The following is a 13403-nucleotide window of genomic DNA, read 5'->3' as shown; positions in this document are numbered from 1 at the left end:
GTAACAAGAAGCAACAAAATAGTCACACATAAACTCAAAACTTGAAGGAGGAATGGTTTGGATAAAAAGTAATCCTTCAATTTAATCATACATATGCAATTGTCGTAATTATAGGTAACTCATCTTCAGCTATGTTTCTTAGTCTAATAGTGATGCTACTAATCAAGAAGAGGTTAAAAAAATTCCCAGTGGCAATTTTCTTTTGTTTATTTTTAAGTTCGTTTCATGTATATATTTTTACGTATAGTTTGTGCAAATCTCACTTTTTTGCTGCTTAAAGTGTAAGTTCGTGTATGTGAATGTTTTCTATGTCTACATGTGCTTAAGATCAATTCTTGATACTTGACATTCACATGTGGTATCTTTCATCACCAGGCTTGACACCATGGGATTCTTAAACAGTATCAAGGATCGAGATGTGAAGCGTTGCATCTTTCATCTTAAGTCAATGGCAATTTCGAGGTAAAATTATTCAGATATTGTTATTTTTTGTAATTAATAACAACAAAATTAAAGATTTTGGACGATGGTCTTTTGATAACTTAGCTAATACTATAAGTACTATCAAGAGTCAAACGATGGTCTTTCCAGAGGGTACCAAACCCTTTGGAATTTGTGTTGATCACAATAAATTTGATCTACTTAAAAGTCTAATGGTTTGTTTATGATTCTCAGTTAGGTTGGATTGGATGAGACTACATTTATATCAGTGTTTTGGTGGATTTCAATGGGTTTTTTGGTCTGATTTCTGAAGGGCCACAAGGAGAAGAGTGTGTATCAGAAAAAGATATCTTTTCTGAATTGCCACATGAGATATCACCTTGCAAGTTGATATATATATATATATACTAGTTTTATTAGCCCGTGCGTTGCACGGTAATTGTATAAATTAATATTTGATAACAATAGTATCGATATCTTATCAAATGTATAATACAATTACATTGAAAAAATCATTTATTACTAATATTATTTGTATCAAAAGTATTACGGAGTAGTATTGAATACTAACGTGAGCCCGTGCATCGCACGATAGTTGTATAAATTAGTATTCGATATCGTTGATATCGATATCTATCAAATCTATAATACAATTACAATGAAAAAATCGTTTATTACTAATAACATTTATATCGAAAACATTATTATTGAATACTAACACATAAATTATGAGCCTATTTATGTGGCAAATTGTTTATGTGAAAATATAAATATAGTAGCCTGTAATTATTAAAATATTAAATTTAATCAATAATTATTAAAAATTGAAGTTGTATGATATTAATATTAATGGATAAGATCTGAATCCTTATTATATCTAAATTATATTTAAATTATGATTGTGATTATATACATAATTATCGTCAAGTTTGTTGATACAAATCTAACTTTGTTAAGGTAGTCAACGTTGATAGCCTTTTTAACTTATATTTGACAATTATTTGATTGATTATTTTGTTCAATAAATAGATCTTTTGATACAGTGGCTAGTTAATCAAATAATAATTGTTAGTTTTAATAATCATCATTAAGTTAATAACTATAATTTTTCAATATATTTTTAAAAAAAGTATTTGTTTTAAAGAGTAGATGTCTCAATAAAGACTTGTACGTTGGTCCCTTTGTAACTCATAATAACTCATAAACAATAAATATAAATAATAATATGTAAATATTAGATAATAATAAAAATAAATTAATAATTAATTATAACTATTAATTTAATAATTCATATTATATTATAATAAGATCCTTATGGATCGACACTAAAATTAAATGTTACTAAAGTTTAAGGATTTCTTATATAGATAGATTAAAATTAAAATTAAATATTTCATAAGGCGTACAATTTACTTGAATTTTTATTTTCTATTAATATATACTTTAAGGATATTTATTTAATTTAGGAAGTTATTTTAGGCGGTTACTATTATTTAATTCATGCTAATTAAGAAAATGGTAAGTAAATTATTTAATTCAGTTTAATTGAGAAAATGACACGTATGATTATTTAATTCAGATTAATTGAGAAATTGACACATAGGATTATTGGCACGCGCTTTATAATAATGTATAGATATATATATATATATATATATATATATATATATATATATATATATATATATATATATATATATATATATATATATATATATATATATATAAGTAATAAGTAAATAAAATGTTAAAGATGTTTTTGTTGGAATAAGGTGTGAGGTTTTGGGACATCACCCACTAATAGTATATGTTTGAACATGTTATCTTGAATTTCAATAGTAGAGTGTATTTATGAACTTAATTGATGCAGAATGTTCCATTTTATGAATTTTGTGAGGTGCTGTTTGTTTTTTAAGATGTTTTTGTCTGAAGATCTGCGAACCACATTTGTAGAGAAAATGTGGTCTAAAGGTCTGTAAGCTGAACACAAAAGACTGTTTGTTTTTTAGTCTGCAAAAGTCAATCTTATTTTGAATTAATACAATTATGACGTTTTAACGAATAGTTAACTATTAACCAAGCTACTTTGACAAAGCTCATCAAAATCTCAAACTCAAACAAAAAAATATCGTTTTGATCGATTAGTCAAAATATTCTAGATCTCAAATCCAACCATGATTAGTCACATCTCAACAAAATTAGTTTAAACAGAGATACAACAATCGTACCTACACCCAGAGATGTTATTCCAAACAACAAATTAAAACCCAAAAACAATTTTAAGATTAATCAAAAGAAAATGTGAAAGAATTATATACCAATTTAGTGGGCTGGAGGTAGAGCAACCGGGAGTGTTGCGGCCGGAGAGGCTGCCGTCATCGCCAGAACGGGTGCGGCCAAAAAGGTATCGTCACTAGAGGTGGAGTTGGGTTGGTGGGAGGTGAAGGAATAAAAAGAACATATGAAGGTTTTACGGAGTATATCAAAATGTCTTCTAAGTTTGGAAGCACTAATTTAGAGCTGCAAGTTTGAAGACGTTCGCAGACGTTATTTTGTCTTATGTCTTCAGAAAAACAAACCATCTTCAATAGAAATGTCTGCCCGCCCGCAGACATAAGACATAATAAGGTCTTCAATCATAAAAACAAACACCACCTTACTGTACAACGAATCTTTTGTACCTGTAGATATGCGTTTTTTGGTTCTAATTTGCTCAATAACTATATAGAAATATTATATGAATGTCGAGTTTACTACAACACATGAAAAATAAAAAAATTATTCACATTTACTCACATAAAATCAATACCTGCTTAATTCAATAAAATAGCCCCACAAATTCGCGGCACTAAGCTAGTTTTTCAATAAAAAGTTACTTTAATTTTTTCTCCTGAAAAAAATATGGGATATGATTCTCACACACTACATTTTAGTCCATGTACACCTAATTACCTAATCTACCCTTAATTATATTTATAATAATAATAATATAAGTTCAACTTTCTAGAGGCATAACTGTCAACCTATGAGACAAAAGTGTATAGGGATCAAAAAGTGGTGTGTGAAAATCATCTTCCAAAAAATATGACCATTAATTTATTTGACTTTGATTCGAGCGAAGACTTGCCATATATTTTTTATAACGATAAACTTTATTAGAAGCTAGCAAATACAACTAAAAAAGAAGCTAACAAATACAACCAAACCTTTCGAGACAAATTTAAACCGAGTAGGAAGCCTATCGAACAATAGCTTCCATAAAAAAATGTTAACCTTCATCTGGATAATAGAACCCAACTGAATCATGTGCGTCATTGGATAGTTGAATGTGATCCTTTCCTTTTTCTATGTTGTATCTTCGGATACGAGCTCCAGTTCAGCCCACCATAAAGGAGAGCGTCTAGGGTTTGCGTGTTCTTGTGAAATCCCAAGAACATGTGTAAGTTTCGAAATTACTTCATTCATAGTTGGCCTCTGCCTACTGTCCTCTTGAATGCATTCTTCAATTACTTCACACACAACTTCAAGTTCGTGCTGCTCGAACGACTTCAACATCGGATCAATCATATGACTAGTGTTTTGCTTGTCTTTCAAAAATTGTTCAGCCTGAGGTAATTAATACAAATAAACATCATGATTATTGAACTTAATTCGTTACACATTTTATTTAACAATGTTTCATCAACTTACCCATGTTATTAGTGACTCTAGTTTGTCTGAAACTGGAAGTTTCCCTGATATAATTTCAAGCAATAAAATACCAAAACTGTACACATTCATCTCTTTATTAGCAAGTGTTGGCTGAGTAGAATGAACTGAACCATTCAGCCCTGATGTCTTTGCTTTTGGGTAAAACTCTCTCCAGAAACTTAAATCACCAACCTGTAAATACAGAACTCAGAATTACATTACTCGGTCAAACTCGGTCAAAACTGGGATTACTTAGAAAATCAGTCAAAACTCAGGATTACTCGGAAAATCAAACAAAGTTGGTAAAAACTAAGTCAAAACGGTCAAAGTCAAACTTGGTCAAAACTCGGTCAAACTCGGTCAAAACTGGGATTACTCAGAAAATTGGTTAAAACTCGAGATTATTCGGAAAATCAAACAAAGTTGGTAAAAACTAAGTCAAAACGGTCAAAGTCAAACTTGGTCAACATTCTGAGTTGTTGAGTACTCCTATAAAGTCTTGACCGAGTACTCCCCCGAGTAGAGATTTTTTTTTTTTTTTGCAAATTATAGTTAAGCTTACTTTAGTTAAACTAAAACCGACATAATGTTGAGACAAGAAGTAATTTGTAATAGTTAAGCTTACTTTAGCAGCATAATCGTTGGTTAAATAGATCATACTCGAATCAAGATTCAAGTGCACAACTGGAGGACTCAAGTCATGCATGTACTGAAGACAATACGCTATTCCCATTATAATTCGCATTCTTGATCTCCAGTCAAGATGCTCTACTTCTTGAACTGTAAATCAAAATCGAGTTTTATAAGTATATATAATGTTTGTATACACCTGTTTTCTCTACAGTCAATATCAAAACCACGAAGATCATTAATTACCATGTAGATGTTCTGAAAGGGAGCCATCGGGAGCGTACTCGAACACCATCATTCTAACAAAAGGTTCGTCCTCTTCACAGTAACCAATAAGATTAACAAAGTTCTTGTGGTTCACTCGACTTAGTGTTACAATCTACCAGAATTCGAGCAAAAATTATTTATTTAATTAATTTTTTAATATAAATAAGTTTGGATAACTCTATGATAAAAGTAAACCTTGTTGTGAAACTCTAACCCTGCATGTTTCGACCAGTCTTTAAGTCTAGTAATGGTGGTTGCAGCAACACATATCTCAACTCCACTTGATAATGTCCCTTTAAAAAGCGTACAACCGTCCATCGTCTCAATAATGTTGCTGAAATCCTCACATGCCGCTTCTAGATCTGTTAGGTTTAGTTTCTGAACACCTGAGATTTTATCAGCTATTATTATCACCGAAACCGTGTACTATGGCACCCAAGGTTGTAAAAGTCGCAAGTCGGGAACGAGTCAGTCGGGACCTTGGAGGGACGAGTCGGGGACGTGACGGAGACAAGGCAGGCGTTGACCAATTTTGACTTTTAGTAATAAATACTCCGTAACATATATATATATATATATATATATATATATATATATATATATATATATATATATAAGGGCAGGATCAATGGGGAAGTAACCAATCGGGGGGAAGCAAAGATTTTTTTTTTTCCGTTTTTTTTTGAATTTTTTTTTTCCGGCATCAAGATCACACGAAAATATGAACATTTAAAAAAGACACTTCGTTATGAATGTTATTATTTAGGCGGAAAAACGATCGACAAAAATAACATTCAAGATAATATTGATCGTGAAGAATGTTAACGTTTTTTTTTTTTTTTTTCATGTTTTGTGAAGTAAAATTTAGCCCGATTTAGAGTTTAGGGTTTGGTGGTTTAGGGTTTGGGGTTTTGGGTTTACGGAGTAAACCCAAAACACCAAACCCTAAACCCTAAACTCTAAACCGTTCGTATTAAAAACTCAATCTAAATCCTAAATCTAAACCCTAAATCTAAACCCTAAACCCTAAATTTCTAAACCCTAATATCTAAACCCTATAAACCCTAATATCTAAAACCTCAACATACGCTCGAAAAACACGATAATTGTTATATATTACTTCTTCGAGTGTTTTCCCGCCAAAATAAAAACATTTATCACAAAGTGTCTTTATTAAATGTTCATATTTTCATCGAATTTATAATGTTCGTGAACAAAGTTTATTCAAAAAACGAAAAAATAAAATAAATTTTGCTTCCCCACGCTTCACCCCGATTGGTTACTTGCCTCTTGATCCTACCACTATATATATATATATATATATATATATATATATATATATATATATATATATATATATATATATATATATATATATTACACATAAATATATCAAACATAATACATAAATATTTCAAACATAGATATATGGAACAAGGGGGCTAATCAAGACGGAAGTGAATTTTAAAAGGGAAGTAAATTTTTTTATTTTATTTATTTTTTCTAAGAAGCTAGTTATGAACGTCAAGATCAGGTGAAAATATGAGCATTTAAGAAAGACATGTAGTGATGAATGTTATTATTTTGACCAGAAAATGCTCGAAGAATAACATTCATCACGATCACAAATAACATTCATCGTGATGAATGTTATTCTTCGAGCGTTTTCTGGTCAAAATAATATCATTCATCACAAAGTGTCTTTTTTAAATGTTCATATTTTCACCTGATCTTATTGTTTGTGAATTTTTCTTTTTTTTAATAAAAGAAATTTACTTCCCCTTTCCTTCTAAAATCTACTTCCCTCTTGATTAAAAGCACTATGGAACAAAATCTAATTTTGTAAATAAATAAATTTTTTTACCGAACTTTGACTTTCACCGACTCAGACCCTTGGCTCGATTCAACCAACTCAGCCAAACTTTGACCAGACTTTTCAGCTTTGACTGTCTTTTAAAGCATTTTTGGGCGATTCGGGATGGGCTATACCCCAAACCGACTCGTCGTCCGACTTTTACAATATCGATTATAAACCTTTAAAACTAGTAAGAACAAAATTACCATTGATAAAAGCTTTCTGCAGTTGTCTTTTAAGTCTAGATCTCCCAAGACATTTGATCTTCACTCCTCGATTTCCAACTATGAACAAAATAGCCACAATAGTAAATAGAATGAAACCTACACAAGACACTCCGATCATGATCAACCACATATCTGAAGTCTTAGTTTGACTTTCAGAAGAATCTCCATTAGAGGTTGACCCGGAGTTATCAGATGATGGAGGTGTACTATCTTCAACTTTAACAATGTCCACTCGAACGCCAGGTAAAGATCCGCTACTTTTGCTGTTAGAATTTGCAGACACGGGATTTGCAGGCTCTTCAACTAGCTTACGGTTTATAACGCTACAATCAATGTGTACATTTTGGACTATTTCTTCACTAACACACATATTGATCTTGCTAAACCTAATGATTGAAGGATACAGATAAACGTGTTAACTACGAAGTAATAATAATTTGTACGAAAATTAATAAATGAACTTAAAAATCATAGTTAAATTTACAGTTGAAACGGGTTAAGGTAATTAATGACAGCTTCTGTAAATGGGGATAGAAGGAAGTCCGCAGGATTGAAATCAACCTGCCATATACTGTAATAGTTTGTTAGAAAACTATAATTTAATTTAAAACAAATCTAATTTTCAAGATGAACATGCATATTAAGTTACAACTTACAAATATAAATCCCTTACCTGTGCCCAAGTTTCCTTTTTAGAAACCCAATTGCATTTGCAAAACTGAATGTAAGGTTATCATCAAATTGAAACTTGTATGGATAATTCAGGCTCTCGAATCGTTGAGAAACTTTTCGTTCAGGATTATCGTTATACAACAATCTGAGGAGTACAGAAAACATAAGCACCCTATAAATTATCTTTTTATGTGACCCAAATATTTGACAATTAAGTCAAATGAACACATAATTTAACATCAGTGTTATAACAAAATGCCTACATTATCAAGCCATAATGATTATTTTCTATTGCATTTTGAAAATACAATAAAACCCATAAATAGATAAGACTTAAGAGTTATAGGGTCCCAAACCATCCCATGATGACCTAGCGGTTGGAGTCCTGTTTAGGCCGCGTATATCTCAATTTATGCGTTTATAGGTGTCTTAAGTCCATAACTTTACCTCTTTCAAAAGAAACAAACTAAACTGAAATTTGTAGTCATACAGGATCTGGTATAAGGATTTCCTTAACATTTATAACAGTTTAGGAAAATTTGCTTTCGGGTATAGGTTTCTTTTATCGATAAACATCTAAATAAAACACGATAGTCAAGAGGGTAGTTTGGTTTTAAATATGAAAGCAACTACAAAATAGTATAGAGAGTAGTAGCCTTAAAGTTGTTACATCACTTACAAAAAATTGAATGGCTGCATCCTTGTGATCTCTGGTGGTATGTTTTCATTCAAGTTGTTGTTATCTCTTAAGTCCAATTCTTCTAACATTTTGAGTTCACCAATCTCTTTAGGAATAACTCCAGAAAAATGATTCTGTGAGAGCACACTGATAAAAAACACAAAATTCATATATCTTCAATTATCATATAAATTTACCTTCCTCGTAAATTATTCAGAACCCATAAATATATAAATAAATATAGATATAGATATAGATATGGATATGGATATAAATATACTTATATAATATAATCATGCAAAACTAATAAAGAAACAACACTTACAGGCGTCTCAAGTGAGTTAGATTCCCTAACTCAGGTGCAAGTACTCCTTCCAAACATAGCCCTCTAAGATCACTTCACACCAAAAGAAAGACATAATAACATTTCAAATAATGTGAAATTAACACATGATCTACATAAGGATACAAACGAAGTATAACCAAATATTAACTAATCAAGCAACGTATACGAACATCTCTAACCATGACACGAAATATGTACACATGTGTCTCAGGTGAGACTTGAACCCACAACCAGTGAGTTCCTCTCATCCGATACAGCTAGGGTATAGGCTATTTAACTTGCATTATCAATATTAAAAAATAGCATACAGGGTAGACTTACAGAGCTTGCACGTGACCAAACACACATTCAACATGAGACCATGAACACGGATCATAATCATCAGCATTCCAATTTTTAAATGCTCCATATGGATCATACGAAATTCTTTCCTTAAAATCCAACAATGCTGCTCCTGCATTTCGGTTCGGAAACTAAATTAATTCAAACATTCATATTCTTCCAAATGCTAATCAAACAGCCAATTCTGTTTCATAATATAATTACAATCTTACCCTCGAGATTCAAGGAAGAACACCCATGAGCTAGAAGTAGAATCAAAATTGGGAAACAAGAATACTGAATTTTATATGTTGTCCATCTAACCCCCATAGTAATCGTGACCATAAGTTGTTATGGTGTAGGCAGCAATTGTTTCTGCCAACACCCCAAAAAAGCTATCTGAATGAGCCAGCTTACCTTTTTGACACAATTTCTGCTGAATATATGAATAAATCAGCCAGTGATCACTCAAAAAAAAAAAAAAAAAAAAATTAAATAAATAAATAAATAAATAAAATAAACTGAATATAATAAGAAGAAATCAATCAAATAGATATTAATTTTTTTCGTTATCCCATCAAGCAAAATCAACAATATAAGGAATAAAGAAAGGATCCCTCCATTGTATAGTTTCCGTAACAGAAATTTGGAGTGAAATTCTTCAACGGTATTACAAACTTCACATAAATTGCATTAACATATAACCAAAAACTAGGGCTGAATAGTTAGTTTAAATCTTATGAATCTGAAGTTCTTCATATTAATTCTTATTCGTTTGGTACAAAACGTATTCTAGGCAATCAATTTTTGGGGGGAAATGTTGGTTAAAATAGAATGTACCTAAAAATGTGAAGACCGGCAATAAGATCAAGATGATTTTAATGAAGATGATAATGATGAATTTTTGAATAAACTTGAATGAATGATGTTGACCGCCCTTTTCAGAATGATCTCAGAGGAAGACCCTCTTTTTGACCATCTGAAATAAGGGGGAAAAAGAATCAATGTTCTTCTCTCTGTTGTTCTTGGTTTCTCTGAGAATTACAAACATTTTTTCTTATATTTTCATTTTAACCCCTTACATATCTAAAATTATACAAAAGGATATTATCTACTAATCCATTCCATTAGTCCCATAATTGTTTAACATAAATTTTATGTTTGTCATATCAGATATTGTAAATTATCAATTACGGAGTAGAACTAAAAGTCTTTTTAGTGGTATCAAGGTAACTTATCAATTTTAAGGTTATGAATTCGAGTGTTGTGGTGTACTATTTTTAATTGAGTGAGTTCTTCTTAAAAAAAAAAAATTGTCGATTACATGTTAGATTACCAAAAGTAACTAAAACAAAGATTTTTCTGTCTAGAAAATAATCGAAAACGATCACGCAATAACTCAGTAAAGCCACCTTAGTAAAAAAAATAAAATTGCTGGTAGTTTAAACATGGAAAACATTATCCATTAAGTCCATAGATTCTTCATATAACCACATAAAGTTTCTCATATTTTCCTCACTAAACAAAAGTTCTTTCTTTTATATCTTTATTTTTATTTTTATTTTATTTTAATTTGTTTGTTGTTATACTTCAAATAGTATGTTACTATAAATAGTATTCCTAATTCCAGAATCACTTTTAATGGTCACAATCTTAACCAATCAGTTTTACTTTAGCCACATAAATTTATTTGTTCAATAAGATGATGCTTTTTTCTCTGTTTTCTTTGTATTGTATTTGTTCTTCTTCTTCCTTGTGCTTCTCTCAAGGGGAAATATTTTAATTAGCACCTCTTGCATTGGAGGCAAGGTTCTAATTTCTTGTTGCCCCCTTGATCCCATTCATTCATTGTTGATTAAATCTTGAATTTCTTGTATATTTTGATCTCTCTACGTATTGTTTCTAATCATTGTTTATATTTTTATAAGATTGAAAGTGGGAAAAAAAGGTCTAGAAATGGAAAAGAAGAACGGGAACATTTTGATGAACCGATACGAGCTAGGAAGGTTTCTCGGTCAGGGCACATTTGCAAAGGTCTACCATGCCCGAAAGCTTAAATCCAATAAAAGTGTTGCGGTTAAAGTAATTGACAAAGAAAAGGTAATGCAAAACGGTTTGATTGATCAAATCAAACGAGAAATATCCGTTATGAGGTTGGTTAAGCATCCGAATGTGGTTCAACTTTACGAGGTTATGGCTAGCAAGAATAAGATTTATTTCGCAATGGAATATGTTAAAGGCGGTGAGCTTTTTAACAAGGTTGCTAAAGGGAGGTTAAAAGAAGATGCGGCTCGAAAATACTTTCAACAATTAGTTGCTGCCGTTGATTTTTGTCATAGTCGCGGGGTCTACCATCGCGATCTCAAACCAGAAAATCTTCTTCTTGATGAATTTGGAAACCTTAAAGTTACGGATTTTGGATTAAGCGCTTTGGTTGATTCTAAAAGGAACGATGGTCTTTTGCACACAACGTGCGGAACACCGGCTTATGTTTCACCCGAGGTTATTCACAAAAAAGGTTACGATGGTGAAAAGGCGGATATTTGGTCGTGTGGGGTTATTTTGTTCGTTTTGCTTGCTGGTTATCTTCCGTTTAGTGACCCTAATTTAATGACAATGTATAAGAAAATAAGTAAAGCAGAATTCAAATGCCCGCAATGGTTTCATCCCGAAGTCAAGAAATTGCTTTCGAAAATTCTTGATCCTAATCCCGACACAAGGATGACATTAGCGAAAATCATGCAAAATCCTTGGTTTCAAAAGGGATTCAAGAAGATTGAAACTCATTATATACCAAAAAGTTTTCATGATGACGATAACGTCTTTAAATACATAGAAAGCCCAAAGAGTAGTTTTGCAGAACTTAAAGAACTCAATGATCGATCATTGAGAAAATGTTCGTCGATGAACACTTTAAAGCCTACTAGCATGAACGCGTTTGATATCATATCGCTTTCTCAAGGATTCAATCTTTCAACTTTATTTGAAAATGACGAAGTTCCAAGTAAGAAACCTGAAGCCCGTTTCACTACTAAAAACTCAGCGTCGACAATAATGTCGAAATTAGAAGAAGTGGCTTCAACTGAGAGGTTTCAGATTACGCAAATGCCTGAAGGAACTGTAAGAATGCAAGGGTCTCGAGAAGGCAGAAAAGGGCAATTAGCGATAGATGCAGAGATATTTGAAGTAACGCCGAGTTTTCACATGGTTGAAATGAAGAAATTGGCTGGTGATACGATTGAATATGAGAAATTTTGTGATCAAGGATTGAAACCGAGTTTAAAAGACATTGTTTGGACTTGGCAAGGTGATCAACAAACGGCGGCATCAGCAGCAGCAGCCACAAAACCAGCAGAACATCAGCAAGTTTCATCATCAAAATAAATTTTGTTTAATTATGTAATGATCAGCATAAGTTTAGCAATACTGATGTGAATCTGTAAATGCTATTCGCATAGATGATGAATTAATGCAGTATTATAGTAATATTTCTGGTTTTGTATTTCAAATTTTTATGGAAGCTGATAACGTTTATTTATGGAAGCTGGTTACGTTTATTATTACTACCTTTTCACCCACGGTATTGCTACTTCTGATTGTTCTTTTTTTGTTTCCTAATGTTCTTAATTTCACTGTTTCTGTTTTATGCTGATTAAAAACGGTTCTAAAGAAGTCTAACCTACCAAGTACTACATGTTGAATTGTGCTACGTTCTTTTATTAGTGTGGAAACTTTTGGCATGCCGGGATTATATTTCAACCCAAATATAGCTAGGCATATTCATAACAATTGGATACTCATCATAAATATTCCTTCAGAATAAAGATGATAAGACTATTTTTGTGTATCTCTTTGACATGTAATCGTTTTATTTAAACTGTATTTACTTTGTTAGTGGTATGGAGCAAGTTCATGAAACTTGGTTATTGTAAGACCCGAATATTCGTAGTGTACATATGTGTATATGAGTTACTCAAGTTTGGGGTTTTTGTTGCACATAATTAAAAAGACAAAAGATGCTGAACTGGGAGGTCGCGCGCCGCGCGGCTAGGTGGCGCGCCGCGCCATCTGTCTGCGACAGATTCTCCTCTTCTTTTAAAATAGATATTTTGAGGGCAATTGTGTAATTTCACTTTGGGGCCGAATCTAATACCCTAGATCAGTTTTGGGGAGCTCATTTACTACTCCCACAACAACCTCATCTTCTCCAATTAAACTCTAGAGAGAGAGTGCAATCCTTGAGAGAGAAAGCTCCATCAAAGGGTAAAAGAGGTT

General features: G+C 31.9%; 2 protein-coding genes across 2 annotated transcripts; one reads left to right on the top strand and one right to left on the bottom strand.

The window, feature by feature from the left end:
- Positions 1-3586: 3586 nt before the first annotated feature.
- On the bottom strand, positions 3587-9505 carry LOC139897340 (protein MALE DISCOVERER 2-like). The gene is made up of 12 exons (XM_071880040.1): positions 9362-9505; positions 9129-9261; positions 8787-8858; positions 8462-8608; positions 7784-7927; positions 7595-7681; positions 7090-7496; positions 5224-5414; positions 5008-5140; positions 4757-4911; positions 4132-4323; positions 3587-4047 (listed from the first exon to the last, which is right to left on the bottom strand). Exons 1-12 carry the CDS (start codon positions 9471-9473, stop codon positions 3787-3789), a joined length of 2034 nt encoding a protein of 677 aa, XP_071736141.1. The 5' UTR covers positions 9474-9505; the 3' UTR covers positions 3587-3786.
- On the top strand, positions 3997-12587 carry LOC139897341 (CBL-interacting serine/threonine-protein kinase 20-like). The gene is made up of 2 exons (XM_071880041.1): positions 3997-4052; positions 11057-12587. Exons 1-2 carry the CDS (start codon positions 4009-4011, stop codon positions 12510-12512), a joined length of 1500 nt encoding a protein of 499 aa, XP_071736142.1. The 5' UTR covers positions 3997-4008; the 3' UTR covers positions 12513-12587.
- The last annotated feature ends 816 nt before the right edge of the window (positions 12588-13403 follow it).

This window comes from Rutidosis leptorrhynchoides, chromosome 3, assembly GCF_046630445.1.
Source record: "Rutidosis leptorrhynchoides isolate AG116_Rl617_1_P2 chromosome 3, CSIRO_AGI_Rlap_v1, whole genome shotgun sequence".
Taxonomy (NCBI): domain Eukaryota; kingdom Viridiplantae; phylum Streptophyta; class Magnoliopsida; order Asterales; family Asteraceae; genus Rutidosis; species Rutidosis leptorrhynchoides.
Note: the sequence above shows the minus strand (reverse complement) of the source record. Positions and strands in the feature narration are given on the sequence as shown.

What these genes read in the sequence shown, in the direction of transcription:
- LOC139897341 (XM_071880041.1), top strand. Translation starts at nt 4,009, where the DNA reads ATGACTAGTGTTTTGCTTGTCTTTCAAAAATTGTTCAGCCTGAG. An exon ending in CAAAAATTGTTCAGCCTGAG is followed by an intron (nt 4,053 to 11,056) that starts GTAATTAATACA and finishes TATTTTTATAAG; the next exon opens with ATTGAAAGTGGGAAAAAAAG.
- LOC139897340 (XM_071880040.1), bottom strand. Translation starts at nt 9,473, where the DNA reads ATGGTCACGATTACTATGGGGGTTAGATGGACAACATATAAAATTCAG. An exon ending in ATGCAGCCATTCAATTTTTT is followed by an intron (nt 7,928 to 8,461) that starts GTAAGTGATGTA and finishes TGTACTCCTCAG; the next exon opens with ATTGTTGTATAACGATAATC. An exon ending in TAGAGTCACTAATAACATGG is followed by an intron (nt 4,048 to 4,131) that starts GTAAGTTGATGA and finishes TAATTACCTCAG; the next exon opens with GCTGAACAATTTTTGAAAGA.